Source organism: Amia ocellicauda, chromosome 9, assembly GCF_036373705.1.
Source record: "Amia ocellicauda isolate fAmiCal2 chromosome 9, fAmiCal2.hap1, whole genome shotgun sequence".
NCBI lineage: Eukaryota > Metazoa > Chordata > Actinopteri > Amiiformes > Amiidae > Amia > Amia ocellicauda.
In genome coordinates this window covers 8445875-8470982 of record NC_089858.1, presented here as the reverse complement: position 1 = coordinate 8470982, position 25108 = coordinate 8445875, and the positions used below count along the sequence as shown (strand labels likewise).

General features: G+C 36.7%; 2 protein-coding genes across 4 annotated transcripts in view; one reads left to right on the top strand and one right to left on the bottom strand.

Annotated features, from left to right (window-relative positions):
- LOC136758526 (retinoic acid receptor RXR-alpha-A) overlaps window positions 1-6973 on the top strand; it is a 121711-nt gene extending 114738 nt beyond the window's left edge. For all 3 annotated transcript variants that reach the window (XM_066712986.1, XM_066712984.1, XM_066712985.1), the window contains one exon: window positions 528-6973. In XM_066712986.1, coding sequence (XP_066569083.1) covers window positions 528-675 — 148 coding nt within the window. In that variant the 3' untranslated portion in view covers window positions 676-6973. The remainder of the gene's footprint in view (window positions 1-527) is intronic.
- Window positions 6974-11939: 4966 nt separating this feature from the next.
- wdr5 (WD repeat domain 5) lies at window positions 11940-22075 on the bottom strand. Its single transcript, XM_066712983.1, has 14 exons — window positions 21887-22075; window positions 20278-20424; window positions 19109-19217; window positions 18763-18836; window positions 18432-18521; window positions 17406-17495; window positions 17041-17124; window positions 16866-16921; window positions 16582-16628; window positions 16181-16256; window positions 15870-15903; window positions 15465-15539; window positions 14946-15033; window positions 11940-14056 (listed from the first exon to the last, which is right to left on the bottom strand). Exons 2-14 carry the CDS (start codon window positions 20353-20355, stop codon window positions 13956-13958), a joined length of 1002 nt encoding a protein of 333 aa, XP_066569080.1. The 5' UTR covers window positions 20356-20424; window positions 21887-22075; the 3' UTR covers window positions 11940-13955.
- Between the last annotated feature and the right edge of the window lie 3033 nt (window positions 22076-25108).

The following is a 25108-nucleotide window of genomic DNA, read 5'->3' as shown; positions in this document are numbered from 1 at the left end:
TGGATTACATACGCATTCCAAAATCTGTATCTCAAGTCGTGTTTTTGTCCAAACGTCTTTACTTGAATATGATGTCTTGACCGCTTCTTTCCGTTGCAGATGGTTGATTTTCTAATATTATGACACTTCAGAAATAGATAAACAAACCTACGCAGATAGCAGCATGTCTTCTGTAAAGACGTATAAACATAATTTCAAATAATTATTACCAAATACAGAAATAATGTTAATGTGCAGAAAAAATAGATTGACAGGTTTTGTGCAATGGTCTCTAATTCAAGGCCTGTTAGACATTCTTCCACAAAGCATCCACACACTTCAATCCGTGACCTTTAAAAGGCAAAATTGTCCACAGCCTGTCCACAGCTTTTCAAAACAGTCCTCCAGAGGCTCTCGCTGTCATTGATAAAGTCCTTAATGTCCCCTCCAAGAGGAGCAGCCTGTTGACCAGACCGCAGATGCTCTAGTCCAAGTGTAATATTGAAACGTATCAATCTGTTTTGTTTTTTCTCCTCTGTCGACACCAGGTTTGCCAAACTGTTATTACGGTTACCCGCCCTCCGTTCAATCGGCCTCAAATGCCTGGAACACCTCTTCTTCTTCAAACTAATAGGAGACACACCCATTGACACCTTTCTTATGGAAATGCTGGAAGCACCACACCAAATGACCTAATGAGAGTCCGGCTCGCTGACCCCGAGCTGTGGACAGGACTGGTACCTCCCAAACACAGACACAGACTATTGGATGAACGCAACACAGAAAGCTGGACCTCCCTGTTTGTTTCTTTTGCGTGTGTTAAAGGAGTCAATTTCATAAAGTCTATGGGTCTCTTTTATATATTGTATAAATATATATCTATGAGAGAGAGAAAACAACGAAGAAAAAAATATGGGACAGAGGATGTATGTAAAAGTATTTTAGGACTTTCAAAAGATTATATAAAATATACAAATAATATGCATAAATATATTTACATATATATTATATGCTGTGATTCCGATCTCATCATAGGATATTCAAAGGTTTTGGGGGGTGGGGGAATCTTTTTTTTCTTTTTCTTTCTGGAAATAATTGCAAACCAATTATCCTCAGCATTGATTCATGTCACCACATCTGCAGGAACCAGAATACATGCAGGATCATGGGAGATGTGTTTCTGTTTACCACATTTACTTGCTCATTCGGATTTCCTTTCCCGCCCGATTGTGTCAGAATTTCACAGAAAGAGGTAAAGACGGTTTAGCACTGCTCTATTATTTGTGGAAGAAAAATGACTAATTGTAATGGCACAGACTTAAACCTTTCACCTGTTGTTAAGTATTGATTGTACATGGCTGTTGTCACAGTTGTGTTTTTCCTTACACAAGATGTGTGCTCAATATTGTCGACATCAATATTCAATTCTGAATTATCCTGGATGTTTTTCATATCCTAATACAGTAAAGCTTTATTAGTCAGGTAGTCCTGGTTATACTTCAACAGAACCAGATAAAGTATTGAAGCCATACGTCAGTCTTGTCTTAAAATAACACAATCTCCTTCCCGCATCTTTGAATAGATCCCTGTATACAGATATGTTGTTTTGTGACTTCTCTCACATAAGCAGTTATGGTGTAGAACCTCTTCTTATGAGAAAGTGACCTTTTTCTCATTCGTGGCACTTATTGAATATTTAATTATCAAGCTTATTAATGAAATAACAATACAGTTGGCTCAGTTAACAGATGTTTTCTGGATGGATATCGCATGGCCCAGAATGGGAGCACTTGGCTTTGTTAATGGGCTAGCCTGGAAGCAAATCAGCCCTACTAGTGCACAAATAAGGAATTCACAACATGGAAATTAGTGGGCACACTTCTGCCTAGACGTCAGCCCCTTCATGTTGTATGCAATAGAAACCCTTGTGAGAGCTATGGAGTATCTTTTAGGAACCAGAAAAGTAAGAAAAAGAGCATCAGCTATAATCAACAAACACAAATCATCACAGTTCAATGCACAACACAGCCCTTTTTAAAAAGCCTGCTTCGGAGTTTTTCAGTAATTGTTTTCAGTCTATGTATCCTATTTTGTTTTTTAAATATGTATGTTTTTTGCTGTTGCAATACTATGCATTTTAGCATTTCCAAAGATTTTCCGATGTAGAATATTTGTTCTACAGTACTAAGCTGGAGGAACTCCTTACTATCCAAACATATGAAAACTCAGCCTGATTGAAATGTTTCAGTGCAGCAAACCATGTCCTCTAAAAGAGATCGGCAGACTTCATTAAATACAGACAACAAACAGAGAGAGCTGTTGGAATAGCTTTAGCTGCCCTCTTGTGGCAGGAAAAGAGAAATCAATTTTACTTGAATTTTTAAAATTTATTTAATCAGTAAAAAGGCACTTTCTTCAAGACACTATGAATGGTTTTGTAGTTAAAACCATCATGTCTAAATATACTGATTCAGACAAGTTTAACGATTTAAGTACAACTCTTTAGGTACTGAAAGAGTTCTGGATTTGGGCGTCTTCAATTCAGGAAGGGATCCAAATAATAACAGTGCTAGAAAGATTTTGAATGTTGTGACCTTAAAGATGGCAAATTACTTTCAAAAACGTAGTTTGTCTGTATTTTTATGATTTTGTAAGTTAGTTTGACTGTACATAGAGTTTTTACAAATGTCTTTTATCATCAAAAAGAGTATAAGTGGCTTGTGCAGTTTTGTTCACTTTCTCGGCTGTGTTATATAGCACACTCAAATATTGCTGACTTTGAGCCATTCCAAATCTGCAGTATTTTTAATAAAATAACTGGTATTATTCATCAGTTGATGGGAGTTAGAATATGTAATTAGTGGGTTAACTGAATAGCAGTTTTGAAGCTCTGAATTTAAGGAATGGTTAGAATACTTTTCTCTCGAGTCATACTGGTTTCGTCCAGAATCAATTCCCTTTGTTACAGTTAATGTACAGTTTCATCATCAATTAGGAACAGCCCTTGTAACTACTGCTAAAAAAATCCTATCACATTTTGTGTTGCCGTAATTACTGTGCATGGTTTTGACAGGAGTGTTAAAAGAAACAGACTGGAAACACTTGACTGCTGCAGAAAAGAGTTTGTTTTAGCTCAGTCATTGAATTATACTATACAGTAATATACAAACATTTTATTTTACTGCTGTTTTTCCTTAAACTTAATAAACTACAATGTTTTCACCATAATAACAAGATACAATACTATTATCATACGGGTGTAGTTCTAGTTTATTGTGTACTAGTGGAATATGTTTTTAAACTATCATCTATGGATCTTTAGGTGAAAATTCCCCTTTTTGAGAAAAAACTAAAAACATTAATGCATGAATCTAGCTATTTCATACTTAAAAAAAAAAAAAAACACTATGCGCTGTCAGACTCGTTTTTATTTTCCAAAGTTGATCCACAGCACTCTATGCAAAGACAGCTTTCCCCACCTGGTCGCTATGCAATAATCGACTGACAACATTGGAACGAACAGGACTGAAATCACTGAAATATGTATATTTTTTTCTTTATACAACTAGGTGGTTTATTCTGTTGATGTTAAGTGTAACACAGTCTAAATCTGGCAGAGGTTAAAAGCATTAAAAAAAATGTTTTTTTTTTGCTCTCCTTCATTTCAAATACCAAATTACACAAAACACTTGCGTATACTAATAAAGACTGTAGGTTTCCTCCTTTTACACACCCAAGGCCCTGTTACAGTGAACCAGATGTCAGGATGTTTTGTACCTTTGTCTTTTTCGGTTTGATTGAACAGACTTTTGTGCGTCTCTGATGGTGACACAATTTTGCTGAATGTTTTGGGGGTTTTCTCGGCAGTAGTCCCTAAGATTGAATGATTTGTCTCTGGAAATGAAGTGGTAACCAGTTAGAGAGTACTAATGTGTAATTTCCTTGACAAATCTGTGCATTATCTATATACACTCACCTAAAGGATTATTAGGAACACCATACTAATACTGTGTTTGACCCCCTTTCGCCTTCAGAACTGCCTTAATTCTACATGGCATTGATTCAACAAGGTGCTGAAAGCATTCTTTAGAAATGTTGGCCCATATTGATAGGATAGCATCTTGCAGTTGATGGAGATTTGTGGGATGCACATCCAGGGCACGAAGCTCCCGTTCCACCACGTGCCAAAGATGCTCTATTGGGTTGAGATCTGGTGACTGTGGGGGCCAGTTTAGTACAGTGAACTCATTGTCATGTTCAAGAAACCAATTTGAAATGATTCGACCTTTGTGACATGGTGCATTATCCTGCTGGAAGTAGCCATCAGAGGATGGGTACATGGTGGTCATAAAGGGATGGACATGGTCAGAAACAATGCTCAGGTAGGCCGTGGCATTTAAACGATGCCCAATTGGCACTAAGGGGCCTAAAGTGTGCCAAGAAAACATCCCCCACACCATTACACCACCACCACCAGCCAGCACAGTGGTAACAAGGCATGATGGATCCATGTTCTCATTCTGTATACGCCAAATTCTGACTCTCCAATCTGAATGTCTCAACAGAAATCGAGACTCATCAGACCAGGCAACATTTTTCCAGTCTTCAACTGTCCAATTTTGGTGAGCTTGTGCAAATTGTAGCCTCTTTTTCCTATTTGTAGTGGAGATGAGTGGTACCCGGTGGGGTCTTCTGCTGTTGTAGCCCATCCACCTCAAGGTTGTACGTGTTGTGGTTCACAAATGCTTTGCTGCATACCTCGGTTGTAACGAGTGGTTATTTCAGTCAAAGTTGCTCTTCTATCAGCTTGAACCAGTCGGCCCATTCTCCTCTGACCTCTAGCATCAACAAGGCATTTTCGCCCACAGGACTACCGCATACTGGATGTTTTTCCCTTTTCACACCATTCTTTGTAAACCCTAGAAATGGTTGTGCGTGAAAATCCCAGTAACTGAGCAGATTGTGAAATACTCAGACCGGCCTGTCTGGCACCAACAACCATGCCACGCTCAAAATTGCTTAAATCACCTTTCTTTCCCATTCAGACATTCAGTTTGGAGTTCAGGAGATTGTCTTGACCAGGACCACACCCCTAAATGCATTGAAGCAACTGCCATGTGATTGGTTGGTTAGATAATTGCATTAATGAGAAATTGAACAGGTGTTCCTAATAATCCTTTAGGTGAGTGTAGATCATGTTCAACTGCATTTTTAGACATTAGAACACAAAAAAGGCTTTAGCACAGATTTCTAATAAACGCCCTGAAGTAAAAAGCCATATGCAGATATTTTAAATAATCAAGATGTGTAATAAAAGGAGGAATTCTCTCCTGCAAGAAACAGACTTGAAATTCTGATTGACTGGAGAATCAGTCTTGCTCAGAGGTCAGAAGTGTCATTCAAATAAATGAGAAAAATGCTTTATATATACTATAAAGCTATATTTTGTCTATATGTATATGTGTGTATATTTAAATATAAATATAATCGTTTGTTTAATGTTACTGATTTTATCTAGCAACAATGAGAGGAGTAAGTAATTAAAAACAAGGCTAGGTCAGACCTCCACTCAGATAAATTGGAGCAATTACTGATGAGACGTATCGGCTTAATATTGCGGACCAGCCTATCTTTGTACTTTCTGCTCCAAAAAATTGCCAGCAAATGTTTTACCAGCAGCTTTGAACCCCAATAAATGATCATACACCAGCTTTTAAGTTTTTATTTTGAACAAAAACCTTTCTAACGGACTCCGTGATGGAGGGGAAATACGGAGATCAATGTAGCAGAAAACAAACGCAGATTAAAAAGAAAATCTAACGAGAGACCATTAACCGAGTGACCATCATTGTTGGTTCACCGAACAGAAATGACTCTTAAGTGACAGCTATGTATCAGTTTGTTTTTGAATGGAACACCTCATGACTTGCTGGGACTAGCAGCTGTTCCAGATCATACCAAGCATTGCATGCATGTGTTCACATACTTTTTGCCTGTGGTCCACAAATCTTGAGATTAAAAGGTTTTCAATTAGCCACAGGTAATAAAAACAATGTTCAAAATTCTCTCTCACCAAGACCTGACTATACTCCTTGCATTGCTATTAAACAAAAAAAATAATATTCATGATCCATTCAATAATATACAATCCCAAATATAGTTGTGGAAACTATAAAATCATTAATATTTCTTTCGGATGAGTTAGTGGAGATGTGTTTTATGCTGATGGTCAATACTTACTTTTACAGCATTTCAATCCCAAATTGTCCAGTATGTTTAGAATTGAATAAAACATGATCTTCACTTGTAAATTCTTGTTCAAATTGGGGCTTACTGCCAATTGTCATCCTTGCTTCTACATAAAATGTACACCGAAGGGAGAGGCAGATCAAAGACAGGTATTAGATACCTATTGCTTGTGGCCTGTGCATCTATTTTCAGATGCTTGACATCCAGAAAGGTTTTCTTGTTTGTTTTTTGTTTTGTTTGTTTTTGCAGTAAATTTAGTCTAACCCAGTGTGTAGTTATCGCCTTAGCAGTCGGAAACAAAAACGACAAGAAAGGATACATCTAAGAAGAAAAAAATAATAATCTATTTTTGTACAAATGTAATTTTATCCCTTGCCTATATATTCCTAATGTTTCTTTCCTTTCCTTCTATGGACTGTTGTATACATTATTTGTGTAAATGTTGATCTTAAATAGAAATAAAAAAACAAAACCTTGAACAACATGAGGGGAGTTGAGAAGGGTAAATTGGTACCCCCCCCCCACCCCCTGTATTTTGACATTCGTTTTTCTGTTTTCTCTAGAGATAGAGGAAGAGTTCTGTTCACCCCTGCAAACAAATCAGTATCCCCGCAATTTTAGACATGTCATGTTTTTCTTTTTTTAAGATAATGAAAAAAAAAAAAGAGTTCTCTGTTCTTCGTGGGTGTTCTCTGATGTTCTGTTTATCTTTCATGAAAAGCTTATTAAAAAAATCAGAAAGCAATTTGCTTGCTGTTCTTCTTTAGACAAATATTTGTTTTACAGGAAAATGGTAATTGTGTGTATGTCAAGGGCAACATTTGTATGGGAGGAATTCTTGAGGGATATCTTTTTTTTTTTTAACCAGGGGAGATTCAGATTGAAAGGAGTTGTGTGTGATTAGACTCTTATATATATATATATATATATATATATATATATATATATATATATATATATATATATATATATATATATATATATATATAAATTATAGACAAGTCAGTATATATTTTGTAACAAAACCAGGTTTCAGTACCAACATTTGTTTAAATCTTTTTTGCGGAAAATATGGGTTTTGGCCCAGTTTGGGGTGAAATTAAGGGGAGGACCTGGCAGTGCCTCTCAACTCACTCAACCATCATGTGAACAACACATTGTGGAACTACAAAATAGAAAAGTAAGTAAAATAATGCATATTTTCTTTTTTTAAGGAAAATCCTATTAATAGTTACTATTAACCAAGTAGTCTTTGTCTAGCACCAGAGTAGAACCCAGATTCTCAGAAAGCTGTAACTCAATAAAAAATATAAATATGAATAAAAACATAGGAACTGCATAAGAAATAACCCATGTTTACTAAAGTGTATGTATTGACTTCAAAGATAGCAAAACAGATCTGATGAATTTGATTGAGATGACAGATTATTTCACAGCACCTACATAAATATTTAGATAGAAATGTGATATTGTATTACACAATATTATTTAACTACCCTCAGACATTGCCATCAATAGGGAACAGGGGGGTTGCAACACCTGAACAGGAAACAGGAAAGACAAACAGATTTAAACAATACAGAACTGTAAAATGAAATGTAGACCACTTGAAGGTACATTATGAAGCTAGCACAAATACATGCACCATTATAAATATCCAATGGGTGTATAAACTACCCACACGTTACTGAAGCTGATTACTTGGGATCCATAAAGAAAGCATTGTTTTATTATAGTTAATGTGCCGCTCCTAGAAAATTACATCCCTCCTTTGATTTTTTGAGATTTAAATACAAACAAATACATAGTTGTATGAAATTATAGGTTACAGCTGTCAAAATGAGTATTCACAAAGTCTGAATTGCTTCATGCTGTCCTCGGTTACACAGCAGAATATTAGAAATCCTTTGAGGAAATGAACACATGAAACGGGTTACTTTTAAAGTTCCTCTTCACAGTATTTTGAAACAAGAATTTTCACATTATGTACAAGCCAAATAATAATAATAAAAAATACAATTCCATTATAAGAATATTGCTTGTATACCAATACATAAGCAAGAAATGTAAGCATATATATACAGATACGATGTCTAAGCATAGACAAGGCCTTAAAATGTATTTGGTCACAGGACAACTTTAAGTCACCTTAAATCTTAAATCACACAGTTTCTGTTCAGGCTGCAATAAGTAAGGATTCGGATTTTAGGAACATGAGGATGAAAATGCTAGGGGAGTGGTGTGGTCGATTCCCAAAGAGAAGAATCCTAATATCATATGTCGATGTAGACTAGTTATATTGGACTTGACCATCTGTAGAAATGCTCAGACATACTGTGGCTGACGTGTCTTCCGCTCTTCTGAAAGAAGCTTAAAAGTAACATTTGACATCTGCAGATGGGCATGATTAGTTTGAAATGGAGAAGAAAACTGCATTGCAGGTGTAAAGTTTAAATAATGCTGTGGTTTAATAAGAAATATATATATATATATATATATATATATATAAATATAATGGTATCTGTTGGTTGATGCCTTTAGTGCAAGATAACATCAACAAATTTGTAAGTTGGGAAAGCGGAACACGGTGCACGTTTGCAGTTATGAAATAGTCGTTTAAACTTACTGAAGAGTCTTTATTCCCGATACTGTTAATGAGTTTTCATGCATTTTGAAATGAGAATAATTTACTGAAGCGTCTAGCAGGAGGTATTCTGGAGTTGTTCTCTTCACGCTATTTAGTTTAAACGTGTTCAGTTCTGTTACTTCTGCCGTAGACTAGTTTAAGTCAATTTAGAAAGTAAAGAAACAATTTGCAGTCCCGTCATTCAGCACAAGCTATAACAGAAGCCTAAGACCAAAACAGCATGAGAGTAATTTGCAGCAGTTAGTTGCAATTACTGCAGAGCGATTTCACTGCCTCACTTTTCATTTATTTGATCAAGTTGGTGGTCTGAAGCAATAATGTGTTTCTTAACTGAGGGAAAACAGATGCACAAATTACATTTTCCCTAGTATTTTGTTGTACAGGGCATGTAATGATGGGACAAGAGAAACGGTGGCAACCATGCATATACAACAGACTAATATAAACATAATAGACTCTCACATCCACCTTAGTACAGTGGTTTCTAATCCTGGTCCTGGGCACCCAATGTCCTGCAAGTTTTTGTTATCTTTAATTGAACTAATAATTGGCCTAATTAGAACTTATTAATCATATTAAACCATTGGAGACATCAGGTTGAATATAGAAGTATACAAGGCACCCAGATACTCCAAACATTTTGTAACTTAAATCATTTGGAATCTCAAGTAAATTAGTTCAATTTAGGTTTCAGTTAATTAAGTCAGGTTGCAGTTGGAACACAAACGTGCAGGACACTGGGGCCCCAGGACTGGGACACACTGGCTTAGTAAACAAGGTTAATTTCTTTTGCTATTCCTTATGTTTACACTGGTTTAATATTAAAAAGTGATAGTCATGTTCCATTTAATGAAATACAATACGATTTTTATTTTAATATTCTGAGAAACCATTCTGTGTTATATTAAATGGTTAAGTCTTTATGAAAGAGCAATCTGTGGAAATTATGTGACAGAAACAACTTGTTACACATAGCCAAAAGCCAATACGGAGGCAGACAATACCACTGGTGGAGTTAATTTATCTGGGTAAAATTGACCTTGTTTTTTGTAAATATAGCAACATTCTGTGATGTAGGAAGTTATTTTGAAGTCAGATTTGACAATAGAAATTCTTGTTTACCTCTAAAATAAACTTAAAATACCAATAGTGGTATTTTCATAAGTTTGGAGAGGACTCATATTCAGCCTTGGAGTCTGACAGCAGGCCACGTTAATACTTTGCATTTAATCCACAATAATTGACAGTCTGGTGGGGTGTTTCTCTTTCTAGTGGCATCCGCTGTAACTTGGGAACTAGTAGATGTCTTCAATTTTGAGGATGGCTCAAACACAGATCGCACAGCATTGAAATGAGGAGCAGCCTACATGCCGTGCACAGGAAAAACCTGCATTTCATGCTGCTTTAAGAATGGCAATTCAAAGAGGTTTGGAATGAAAAGACGGGAGAAGAATGACGAGCAGTCAATCAAGGATTCCAGGGAGGCAGTTTAAAGGGTATTGGAGGCATCGCTGAGAGGACAGCTAGTGCGTCTGTTGTTTTGTACATCCTTGAGATCAGTCTGTCATGTCACTACAAAGTATAACGGCCTGAGAGTTTACCTTTAAGACCTACCTTTGGTTTAACTCCTAATATGATGACCTACTTTTCCCAGGTGCTCTGACAGTCACTATCTGGAATTTAGGATTGTGCAATGCTATTGTTTAAAAAAAAAAAAACACAATTCTAAAATTGTTATTAATTAACATTCAACAGAAACCATGACCACAAAATGCCAGTACACATGCAGGTAGGAGACCTTAAATCAGATGTTAAAACAGGTAATTTGTCATAAATGAAAAGGATACATACAAATTATACAATTAACACAGAATCTGTTCAATGGACAACATTTATACAAATCCATTTGTATGTATTTTCCTGTATAACCATATTATAATGATATAATGTCAATTTTGTAAATATATGGAGATGTAAAATGGTTAAAAGGGTCCTGCTAAAGCTGTACAACCTCTTACCCATCTGTTGAGATAGACGGATTTCTAAAGCTAGTTTTACCTTCACTTTTTTTTTTTTTTTTTAAACAACCATTACTACTGCCTGTAAAGTTACTGTAAACATGAGCAGTTAAATCAATTGACTCACAAGCACTGAGCAGGTCAGGCATGGGCAGGTCTTCAGTAGGCCATATGATGATCTTTTTCATTATCCCAACTCAAGGTTACCACAAAACACAGAATCAGGCATCAAGAGACTGCGTGTCAAGCAGTGCTTTCAAGAATTAACCAGGATGGATTTGGTAGAGATGTTCAGACGCCGTGTCTCATTGGTATTCAAGAACAGCAACAGAAAACATGCACATTCTTACAGAAGACAAAGATCAGAATCTACTCACGAGTAGACAATTCAAGGCGGTTTACCCAATCAATCAGCATACAGAAATATGCCAACAAAGTCTATAACAGAACAAAACATTGACCTACCCACAGTTCTCAAATTACAACCCTGTACCATATCATGTTTTTATTTGGAAGGCGTAGAATGTGAGTTGCCTTTTGCAAGTAGATCCAACTTTTTTTAATTTCATCCAGGCTAACTGATGAAACCTATCCCTTAGAATTATATCTGTGGTATCTTTGATTGGTTTGGACTGAAATTAGTATTGTTTAAGAAAAACAAGTATACAATAATTACACGTCAAAAGGGGAGGAATGGTTTGGGTGGCATTTAGAAGTTTTCTAAGAAAGATCTCATGCAATTCAAATGAAGGTAAAATTAAGCTTGTGCTTTTCTGTTGGTTCTGTACAGGCAATAAGATGGGAACATGAGGAAAATGGGGGTAAATTCCTTTCACATGTCTGCATCTAGTCCACACTATTTAGGTCATTTGCAGATAATCCTTCAGAAATACATTCTATTCTCATCAAGATCTAAAATCATTTCACTTTTCTTATAAAAAGCAGTACCTTTTATTAATCATTTATACACGCTTGACATTTTGTAAAGGTTTGCAAGCGAAACCAAGACTCCACCTCAAAACCACAGACGTTAGCCAAACAACAGGTAAGAGTTTGTAGACAGTTTATAAAAAGGAAGGTGGGGGTGGGGGACGACGACCAATTTTTACACCAAAAACAAAGTATATGCAGAGGAATCAGACCAAAAAACAATTTCTCAAAACTGCAACATTGTCAAAGTCGTAAAGTTCTTACTGTTTTGTGCCACTGACAGGGAGTCCATAACTGGGTGAGAAATCAGCTACAACATTGCTTAAGTGATATTAATAAAACTGTTCATAGTATTGATGCGCTACTTTTAAATCACTGAAATACTGCTTGTTGTTCTTTCAGTTACATAATACTCTGAAATAGGCAGAAACTAATAATCAAAATAGCTGCAAAAGAGGATTTTGTAACCATGGTAGAACTGCACAGCACTAAAGGTCTGTTGAAACAAGAATGGTATAACCTGTTGAGTGGCACACCAGAACCCCTTTCCCACTGAATCCAGTAGCAAGTTGGTCAGAAGGTAATACTGTGCATTTAACTTCAGAGATTCAGAGAGATTCAGAGATTAGCTGCTAGAAATGCACAATGTTAGTCTCAACCGGAATTTCTCAGCCAGCGAAACAACTGCTTACCTTCCAAATCATTTAGATATAACTTTTTACCAAACTTCCCTCTTATTAGCGCTTCAGGAGATACACGTAAGAATAAACTATGTGCTACAATTTAGCATCGAGGCAGACTAAAACTGCAAACCATTTGATTTTTATACTGTAGTCTAGGCACAGGAAGTAACAAAATTAAGTGCACTGCCCTATACATTCTGTTCCGAAGATCTACGTTAGTGGGTTTGAGTGAGTCTCATGTTGGGATTTGATAACTGTCCTTCACTTGTGCACTGTTGGAATTAACTTTGCAGGACTATTTTAAACTCACTCACGTTTTGTGAAGCCTGATCCAAATATTTTTGCAAGACTGAAAACAAACTATCCAAATTCTAACTGCATGTGTCCAGGCACTTGACCTTAATGCGTCATTTAAATTAGCTATATAGTGGTTTGGGATTTATCTCTTGGGAACTGAATGACTGTACTTAGTTGTATAAGCTATTGTTTTAGCACCAAAATAACATTTCTAACCATCCTTTGTTTATTTAATTAGTATTTTTCACTGAAACTGAAACCTTAACAGATCTTTACTGAAGCTACTAAGGAAGTCTGATATTTTTTCACCATCAAAACAAAATTGAAATTGGGACCCAAATGTAGTCCGCAATGCCTGGTTAACTGTAAATGTAGGTGGCAGACTGAGAATAGGATTTATCTGGATTGCTTGCTGGTTCTTTACATTTAAAAAAATGATGCTTTACAGAATCTTTGTAAACAGTTACCATTTTTAACAGTTATTAGTAATTACACTGAGTCGTTTCAAATCAAATATACAATATGGGAGACCTCTACCGAGACTTATGCTCAGAAAAATCAAATAAGTCTTTGCATATTTTAGTTTAATGCCAAGGAAAGTGTCAGACAGAGGTTTCACAAAACCCTCTTGATTCAGAAATACTAAACTGTAGAAATCATAGTAGCTCTACATTAATTAGTGTTGCAGATGGATATCCTGCCTTCCTTGGTTAAGGGAAATGATACAACGAATTAATATTTGCAGGTAAAAGTCTTAGCACTGCTAAAGCTACTTATGTTTGACCAAGCTGCCACTATGAATACAACCAGCAATGTGTATAAGGTCTAGAATGAAGCTAACCCATGTTCAGCAAGCAGTTGTTTACAACTAGAATTCTTTTTAATTAAACACAAAAATGCAATTCACACTTAAAATAAGGCCTTAAAAAGAAAGAGAAAGAGAGAGATCTTAGGACATGTGGTTTAAGGATGGGGGGTGGGGTTTACTCCTGTTAGAAAAGTGGATTTGACCATGTTCTCAATAGCCCTGTCACGGCTGCCTCCCGACTGTAGATTTCAGCTTCTCCTCTCAAAGCCTCCAGCCCCAGTGGAACATGGGTAAAGCACCATCTTCCTGCAAAAAGTCCTCTTTGAAAAAAATGTCTCCGCGACTTAACAGTCGCTCTTCCAGAGTTTAATGGTTTTGTCGTTTTCTAGCGCTGCGGATGCAATGATGTTTTCTGTTGGATGGCAGGCTGTAGAGATCACCACGTCTTCACAACCCAGAAAATAAAATAATCAGTTTACCCAGGTGCAATAGTTTCCCCCATTAATTACAGCTACCTCTGACAAGCAGGCACTCTTAGTAAAACAGTAAATCAATTTAAACTGAGGCTCAGGTTAAAACTGTCTTTGTAAAAAGCTGAATTAATTATATGACCTCACTCTGCAAATATGTTTGGGATGAGGGGACAGACTGAGAACATTACAGAGGAGGGGAAAGAGAGGGAAACATACAGACTGGTTTAAAAGAGGGACGAAGATGTGCTTTGAGAAACTGACCCTACTGAGGTGGAACTATATGCAGAACAAAACAAAAGTGTCTTGTTGATTTGTAAGACAGGGAACGACCGTGCCTCTGGTCTCTCCCAGGGGTGCGGCAGAAACCGTCTGCTTTGTTCTGGGGCAGCTGCGTTGGCTGGGGGCCTCACTAGAGAGAGACTCTGGCCTTTCATATGCACTGCCCGTGGTTTTTATTGAGCATTTAAAGGGTAACACAAACGTGATGCAAAAGACGCAGCCTAACCAATAACAATTTAATTCACAAAAAAGGATTAAACTTGATTTAAACTGAATACACACACAGTGAAGAAGCAAATACAGAAGTAAAATGTTTTGTTTTCTGTTCTCGCCATGCATCACAATGGACCAATCACAAACATCAAATGTAATGTTATGAAATGTTAACGATCTACAGGTTGAAGGAATACCAGAAGGGTAACAATTCAATTATAAAATTATGATTGACATTTGCATTTTTAAGGTTAGATTTGTGCTGTAGTTGCCACACTCTCTACTACCTGTGTGCCGTTCTCAAACCAGGATTCCTCCAGTTTGTTTTCTGTCTAGCCCTACTAAGGATCTGTGCAAAACCCCTCTTACCTGTATGGCCCTGTAATTTCTGTACTATCTCCTTGGTCTGTAAATTCCAGATGTACACCATGTTGTCCTCTGAGCCAGAGACTATCCACTGCAAAGAAGGAAAGACAAAACATAAAGTTGAGGATTCAGAGGCAACTCCTGTGAGGAAGCACTACAGGACAGGGCGACATCAAGCCACAAGGGGGCACGCATAGACAGTCAGAACATAACTCCCAAATCAAGTCAACAAGCATTTTCCAGTTTGAAAGCAAGTCCTTTGGCCAGACCCTCCCCTCACTCGTGAGACGTTAAACATTAATTCCACCGCACATGATAGATGTAGACATCCAAGTACTTGTTATTGCTTCTCTTATGCCTTACAAAAAATTGCTAAATTGGAACCAGCCTTAAAACCGATGAAAGCTTAGTCACATTTCCAAATCTACAGTGTCCTGCACCAGAGGCTGTTTCCATATCTGCATTTTCATTTGTTTACTATGTGAACTTCTCACACAGAGCAGTATAATTAACTCAACTTACCTTTCCACCGGTGACAGAGAAATTTGCAAATATACAGTACTTCTCGTTTTTATGGCCAGTATACGTTTTCAAGCACTGGAAAAGAAAATTTGTTTGAAACATTTAGTGTGAAGTACTTATACAACAATTCTAAAGACTTTAAAAACACACATAATTGAAAATACCACGATCGGTTTGTAAGCTCTATGAAACAGAAACAACAAAAGTATTTAAAATCCCAAATCTGTGGTAAACATACAATTCAAATATTTGCTGACCACATGGAAATCAGTTAACTGTATGTATTCCATAAAGACATGCATGTAACATCCCAAACATGTCTTGTATACACTGAAGCCTTGTCTTTATTCTGGCAGAGCACTGCTCGTCTGCTGCCCCTGAAACTCAGAATAAGGCAATACTTACTTTTCCTTTGCTGTAGTCCCAAAGTTTCAGAGTACTACAAAGAAACCAGAAACAACAACTTTAGCCAGGTCTACTATTTCAATGCGGAGAACTATATTATTTATTTTGAATGATCACGAGACTGTCACTAATTGGAGGCTTTTCAAGGAACCTGTTTCATATACTCGGTCTAATAGTGTTACTCATGATTAAAGTACTGAAGATTACTGTGGCAATCAGCTACAGCCGCTACCACCACGTCCTCTGAGACGAGCATTAAATGGATTACCATTTCTAATTAATCTTGAACAGTTGTGAAGGTTTTCACTTACTTGTCCAGAGTGGCTGCCAGGATGTACTTGCCATTGGGAGAAAACTTCACAAAAGACACAGGGGGATTGTCATCATCTGTTACAGAAGGAGGAATACAGATTAGATAAGAGAACGACACAGGCATTTCCCTCTCAACTTTAAACCCTGACAACGATATAATTATAGAAATACGGACTTCAGAGTAATTCTGTTTACTTGCTAGTCTTCTCTAAGAACTCCTTGCAAATTCAAGACTTGTGCTTTTTAAGTACTTCAGCTTGTAAAACTGTTTAAGATCCAGTTGTCATCAGATGCAGCTGCTTTCCAAGTCGATATTAAATCTGACATTTGTGTAATCAACCTTGGAGAATCTGTGGCTACTGATAATTAAAAGTAATTACACAGAAACAGTCAGTCTTACCGATAAGTGTTTTCAGACACTGTCCAGAGGCGGTGTCCCAGATTCGACTGCAAATACAAAACACGGTAAGATCTCGGTGGTTTTTGCTGTGGAGCGTTATAAAAGGTGCACTATTGCAAACAGACAGATTACTCCAATTACAAACTGCGAGATGACAAGATTATTTAATAAAAAAAAATAATCTTGGTTTACCAATCCTTTGACAGATTCATATTAATATATTGTTCACAGTCTCAGAGAAACATATCTTTTTAAAAAGCTACATGACATGAATATACACTTACCAAAGACCATCGTAACTGCTGGAGACGATCAGAGATCCATCTCTGTTGAAATGTACCTGTTTTGTTTTTTTAAAGGAGCAAAGCAACAAACAAAAAAAGTTATCCCTGAGCAACACAGGAAAAAGCATCAGTTTTCACACAGGCTTTTACATCGAGGAAAGACTGAAAGACTTACAGCAGAGACGGGGTCTGAATGCGCCGGCAGCGTCTTCAGGCATTTCCCTGTTTTCACATCCCATATCCGCACACTTTCATCAAACTGCAAAGACAAGGGATTTCTGTTAGTAAGACCCTACACTTTAAACATTAAAAACACCTGAAACACATGAAACAAAACAGCAAATATCAGCCACTCTTTAGAGAATAATTATATAATAAAGTTTATTATTTTGTGAGGATTATGAGAAAGGTGATATGAATGGGAGGGAATAATTGAGGCTCAATCAAACAGGTAGTAGAAATTCTGCAGTGATGAAAAAAATGCAAATATAAAATTACATAAACAGTTATGGCAGTCAAGTGATTTTAAAGTTAACTTACTGATCCTGAAACAATAAGGTTGGACTGGGGATTGAAGTTACAGCAGAACACATAGTTACTGTGCCCTTTCAAAGTCTTCAGACATTTACCCTGCAAGAGAACAGTTCAACTCCATTAATACACAGAACATAAACAGTGTAAGAGATTGTCTTCATACATCAGAAATGAATCAGTTAATGAAAAACCAATATGTTAATTCTTTTTGTATATTAATATTACAAAAGTCAAGCTGCAGAAAACCAATTCAGCAGTTTAAATACATGGTCAGCGATATCCTTCAAAACTTAACCCATCTAACACCTAACCCATATTCTTCATTTCTTTAATGTTAACGTGTGTATATAGTTATTTACTAGAACAGATCAAAGATGGACAAAGGAAGCTACTGAATGGATACCAAGAGTTGATCACATGGAAGATGGGAAGATGAAATCATACACTGCCAGGTGCGAGGCGTGACACGGAAAAGAAAAGCCGTAGATGGAAGCAAGAGGAAAAATCTTGGGGAGGCCATCAACCAGCATTGGATCGATATGGGCCGATGGTAATTTAGCATGTATTTTTTCACAGGAATTTTCTGCAGTGTACACAAATGAACCATCGGATCTAGATTTAAACAACTACTAGAATAATTGTATAATTCCTAAAATATGTGAGGGTGACAAAGGGAATACTTGAGGTGGCTTTACAATACGACACTGTAGTAACCATAGTATCCCACATCTACAGATTTCTACCCAGCAGTTACTATGGTGATGGTGCTAATGCAGCCAGACACGGCTGCTGGGTTTGAAAAGCAACGCCCGTTTTGATTCCTTTTGAGTTTCAATGATTTCTGCAGTTTTTCTGCATTGATTATAACCCAGAGACAGGTGCACTTACGCAATGCGTGGTTTATTAGCAGTGCAGTTTACAAATAAGCTAAAAGGCAGAAACAGGATGAACTTTTACAACATTTTCTAGAAAAGGATGCAAGACTCGAGCTGCACAACTGTACACTAACCCCGAGAGCAACCTTGAACGTACCGAGCTCACATCCCAGATTTTGAGAGTCTTGTCGTCTGAGGCAGATACGAGGAGGTTGGAGTCTGAGGACCAGGCCACATCTGAGATCCCCTAAAGCAGAAAACGTTAAAACATTAGACAGGCAAATCCACATAGCTAGACTGCTATTTTGTATTTTAAATGTTTACTCTTTCTAGACAATCATAATACCTTCAGCAAAATCCATATCCTCTAGGATGGTAATGCAGAACACATGCACTTAAAATGAACTATTACAAACTCAGAAAGTCAGCTAAATTATAAACAGGTGATGCAAAGCAAAAGTATCCACAACCTTAAAGCCTTCACTTACAAGTTTATGTCCAGATATTGTTTTCTCAAATTTTCCATCATATGCTCCCCAAATTTTGATCAGTTTATCAGCAGCTGTGAAGATACAAATAACTGTACTCATAAATCCATACTGACATGTTGTTAGCATTTAGAAGTGTACAATAAAGCTAGGGTTCAACAACTGAAATCACAGGTGAACAATAATTAACTTCCCTTCGTCTGGTCTTTCATAGCGATTTCCAAATGTAATAATGTTAGCAACAGTTTTGTTTCTTTTTAATTGGTTTCATGCCTCATTCTTAAGTAGCTAAAATATCCTGCAACTATACAAAAGGCAATCATAAATGACACACAGCTGTACTTACAGGAGCTGGCCAGCCACTCCCCACTTGGACTGAACTTCACAGAGGAGACCGCTTTCGTGTGGCCGGCTAATGTGAACTTGAGGGTGTAGTTTGGCTTCACTGGTGCTGACTGCAGGGTGAGGAAATACCATAAGGTACACAAACTACCAGAACTCATTCTCAAGCATAGAGTTTAAATATAAAAAAAAAAAAGAAAAAGTGCTCCTTTGGTTACTAGTTACTAATCAATTCCAGAATTTCAACTGCCTGCAAAGCTTAAGGGTCACCTTCGGCCAACTGGCTCTGGGTACTCTGTTCAAGACTGCATCCATCTTTGTGTAGGAATATCTTGTTTTCAGACCTCTTTAAGTCTTTGAACAATACAATATAACATGGCACAGTAACAAAGTACATGTATAGGTGCTTAATATGAAATGTAATTTTTTGGTTTAAACACCAGAAGGGGAAATAAAGATTGAATAACTACAATGCAGTACAAGCTGAATGCTATGGCATACACATGGTCTTTGCTCTAGATAAAGAGACGTGCAGAAAAAAGCGGTTTTAATTTTGACCATGATTAAATGTACACTCCTTGTTAAGCACAAGAAAAAAAACATAGGCTTATTCTTCTCAGTCTGATTAATGCTAATGTGTATGAAATCATAATTTTTCTGTCATTAACCCACAATATTCCATTTATATTTGCCTCTGTTTTAAAAAGAACCGATTAACTTGAAGTCCTTGGGTTTTCTTCATTTTTTAATTAAAAAATAAACATAACAGAAGCATCTGCAAGATACATCACAGTAATCTGCATCTTATAAAGCAGCCATCGACTAGAACCCTCTCATTCCGAAAACCTTCAAGGACATCCCAACCGACAGTACTGAAGACTGCATTTAAATAAGCAGATGTCCCGCCACACGTTCATCAATTCTTTACTTATTCTTTTCCACTTGGAACTACAAGAGCGCTGTTTTGGGACTCTTGCTGAAGATTCCTTGTCTTTAATGTTTTAAACATCATGTATACAGAACAGAATCTTGAAACCCACTGCACTGCAGATCTATAGTATGCTGCTAACGATACGGCATGCAGAGTTAAATTAAAAAATTAAGAAAGAAGCACATATGTTGACTTAAATAAAAATGACCCACCACCCCCCCAGTAAGCATGCACACTCTTACCTTGCTCTGACTGGCAGATGCTGATGCAGACTGTGTTTTAGTGGCTTCGGTCTCTGGTTTCTTCTCCTCTGTTGCCATGGTTACAAAGCAAGTGATTCAGATCTTCGGAAAAGGTGGCAGCACAGCCAGGGTATCAAACAGAGGAACCTGGATAGGATACAGAATTGCTTATTTACAAAAAAAAAAAAAAACAGAAACTGAAATATACAGCAGAACAAAGCCAACAGAGATGGACACCTAAATCTATTTCACAATAATTGTAATGTTTTACTTTGTTTTGTATTTGGGGTTTATACTAAACTTTATTTTCCTGATCAAATTAATCACATTGTTCATATTTTCAAAGTAACTAAATATCTGTTTAACTTATTTATTTGTTGGTAATGAATGTTAGATTTATGTATCGCTTATGATATATACACACACACACACACACACACACTGTACTGGTCTCCTTCTTTGTTACACATGTGTGGATTATTAATTATTTTAAAAGGCAGCTGCTAGCAACATTTTGCATATTTAACTAGTTTTAACAGAACAGAAGTAAGAGGAAAACTGTGCTTATGACAATTAAACTGTAAGCCACAGCAATGCCAGGGTATCACATGTGATTTGTATTAATTATCTCACAACACCCATAGTTAACACAGGCTGTGTAAACTTTGGACTGCAGCTGCACTGATTCCCATGCTGTGGCTAAAGAATGCAGGTCTGAACCCCAGGACTGAATATGTGTAATAGATCATGAATCAATCAAAATAGTTTAGTAGACAATATTATTAATTATTAAAATGATTAATGACACTATTAAAAAAATAATTGATGAAGGGTGATAGGAAGCACTATGTCTATTTCATTATTGTATCTTAGTTATGATGCTATGAATTACATATATCATTTTATATAAATATATGCGGTGGTGGGGGGGGTTACATTCACGACAATGCATTTTTTTCACAATAGATAAACGTACCGAGTCGTTTACACCAAGGCCTTTCATTTTAAGGTTACCTGAAACACTTCTAAAAGTGCTGTTTTGCAGTAAATTGAATATTTGCTGGACAATCTGTCACCTGGCCCTCCATGCTAATCGCTTTCAGTCCATCTTTCAGACTGCAGTACTGGAGTATGACAGAGAGAGTCGTCGTACTCATCATGCACCTGGCCGTTGCAACAACACACGACGTGTACATTTATTATTATTATTTCTCTATTTGTACAGAGGTCAACACCAGCGACGATCATATATCTTGCAGAGAATCGCGACTTCATAGGAAGCACTCGGTGTTAAGGGTTTAAGGGGGTTTAAGGGGTTAAACCGATTAATTGCCGACTGAGGCCTGGGCTCGGAAAAGGCTAAAGCATCACTCCAGACCAGACATGCTTCCAGTTCAATCGTGTTTACACCACTCAGACCCACTGAAACACTGTGCGTTTTATTTCGGATCTCAGTCGTACTGTCGAGCGAATTTCCACGTCGAAGACCCATCCCCCCCGTCTGCGTTAAACGCAATTGATTGATGCTTGATCTTTTGCTTTCCTTTTTTTCTTGCACATGCATCTTTTATTCCTGCCATTCAAACAATAAAAACGCGCATTTACTCACCGCCTATGGGTCGGTCTGTCGATCTGCGTCGCTTTGCCGTCGGGATCACCGAGCTTTTCGGCGGGGTGGATGTTCCCTTTCGGACAATAACTAGGAAATTATCCCTCTTCTCTTTCTATTGCGATGAAGGAGGTAGCAGCTCTTCTTGGCTTTAGAGCTCAGGCGGGGAATGTGGCGACAGACGCCCAATGCGCATGCGCGACGGCATGAACAGCTACAATACATACGGCAAACAAGAAGGGACATACGGTGGAAAAGTGCATCCGTGGGTAAATGTGTTGCAGTGCTCAAATGCAGGAACACAGGAAAGTGTCTGGGCAGGCTGCTCGATACGTTCAAACTCTTTACAGAAAATAAAGTTTTCCTGCATTGTTTAACGTTTACTTTGGACAGGAACAATGAGAATATATTATAATTTTATTCAACCATTGTGAAGGTTGAATAAGAGGGAGGCAGTTCCTGTTAAATGAACAAGTCATACTTATTACTTAACTGTGTTTTGTATAATTAGTGTTTTGTATAAAACAGTTATTTAGATACACAGGTTATGGTGATATCCATAAAGTTTGTAAGCCTTTGAGAAATTCCTGATGTTTTGAGGCCTACCAGCATCAGCATGGACTATCATAAATAACAGCATAGGAAGACAAACAACTGGCAAAAGGATGGTAAATTGTTATTTTATTTTATACTCACAGATGTTGTATTTGATTGTACAATATAAGGGCAATGGGCATGCATAATAAGGGTAATATAAGGTAAGGTAAACAGCTGCAGTAGTAGTTATAAATAAATACATTTCATTACTGGGTTTGTTCACATACTTGAACAAAATGGTACATTTAGCCCTGATTAAAATAAAATATTTTGAATTGCATGTGGGGGTATTTACCATGTGAATACCCATAGAGTCTCAGCAACTAGATCTGTATATAATTATAGGGACAAACTTTTCAATGTTTTATTTGTTTTCATGCTCCTTTTTAAAAGCATAGAGAGGGAAATATGAACCCCTAACCACACTGGTAAAACTAGAATATATGTGTACCAGGGTAAAGGTTTATAAGCTTTAAAGAAGTCCCATTTATACACAAATACCTTGATGACCTGGATAACTATTTCCTGGAGTCTTGGAGGTATTTCCTCTGTCTCCCAGAAGCAGGGATACTTTTAAGTGGATGTGCAGCAAAACAATGTATATTCCCTATGTGATAACCAGTTACAATGTGATGCTTTCATTTATGTATATATTTATAATGTGTATCTAATGTATATAATTGTGTGTGAATATATATATAGATATATATAGATATAGATATATCTACACACACACATAATTATAGACTGAGAAATTGAAAAAATCCTCACAAGTGGTGTCTGCATGTTCTCTTTAACCTAAAATGCATTGCATTTCATATTGACCTTGAAGTGTTTAAAAGGGAACTTGGAGAAACAGTTTCCAAAGAAGGGTAGTGTATCCTTATTTGGAGAAATGCATTATTTTCAAGTGTTTTGGGGAACTTTTATATTCATTAAACTATTTTACTGGAGCTGATTCCTTAACCTGGCAAGATACTTGCACTGTAGATATTTCCATGGGTCCATTAGGATGGGGTGCAGAAGCTGATATTTCTCACATTAGGGACTGAACAAGGGACTCAGCTGCAGAGTCCTAATCTAGACCTGGATTCAGTATTGTCATGTGGTTCATTATTAGGATATTAGTGCAGGGGATGCATTGGGATGTTTAACAAATGGCCGCCTTTTGGTTCTGAAGTATTGATTTTGAAGCTAGTTATTGTATGTTACTGAAGTCACAGACATAAATTAAGAATATAATATTTCTGTTAAATTCTTTACTGGAAAAGTATACTTTTGTTCTAAAAGAAAAAGGCTCGGTGGTAAACCGTTAAAACCATATTTAGTTACTGACTTACAATTTTACTAATTGACTATGATGCTTCAAGCCACTTTCATGCAGCTTGCAAGTAGTTCAATGAAAGCGTAACCACATTGTAACATCTGTATTCACTGTTAAGTCATTGTATAGAAAAATAATAATAAGATGCTTGCAAATATAATGAATATGAGTATAATACCAAAGATTGCAATAAGAAATACAACTGCAAAAACTTATATAGCTGCCATATATATATATATATATATATATATATATATATATATATATATATATATATAAGATTAATCGGCTTAGTGAATTTCATGATATCAGCAAAAAATGCAATCCTTTTCTGCATTGAAACTGAGAACCCATACTGTTCATCATTGGTTCTACAGCATGCAGAATTTAAAAACATATTTTTCATGTATCCACAGCATTCATATCTGGTTAATTTAAAGTTTTGTGAACAATGGAGAAATAAATATAATACATACCATAAAGATTAAAATGCCACTAATTAGACCTCTCCTGATTCATATCCACGCAACTGGCACTAGAAGCCAAACAGTAATTATTTTTCAATTAGCCACTTACAAAGAGAATTGAAGAAGTTGGGAGCATAACAAACAGGATGAAGAACAGCTGGCTGCACTGTGAGCAGTAAACCATCTGCTATTGGAAACCCTGCTTTCAAGCTAGGCAAAGCCAATATTTCAAACAGGCTCCCCACCTGTGTCAAAGCACTGACGTCTACAGCTTTTCCAATAATAATAATAATAATAATAATAATAATAATTGTATTATTTAAGGTTGGTTTATTTTACACCAACAAGTGAGAATTCAAAACAGATACACATTCTATGCTATCCTGATCAATATTTTTGACTTGGGGTGAGGGCAGGACAACTACATTTCATTTTAATATAGTTTTCAGTACAAAGTCAACATGCTCTGATGCTTTCTTATTGTGTTCACCCTTACTTCATCTGAAATGAAATACGGCCATCTCTTAATCGTACGACTGTAAACGAGCGCCTAAGAAATCTCATAAACACTATGTCCTTGTTTATAATATGAAAAAAGGTTCAATGTCACGTATCCCAAAAAGTGGACTTTTTTTGTATGTACTGGCCAAGAGAAGCACAGCACCATGGAATGGCGCATGGTTACTTTTGCAATAGCTGGAGGAGGGAAACAGCGCACGGCACGAGTTATACAATTAATCTAATTTCCCTAAATACAAAATAACCGAATAGTTTATGGAGTATTTACAACGGCCGTAATGTAATCAAACGTGATAGCAACTGCTTCGGATTGCT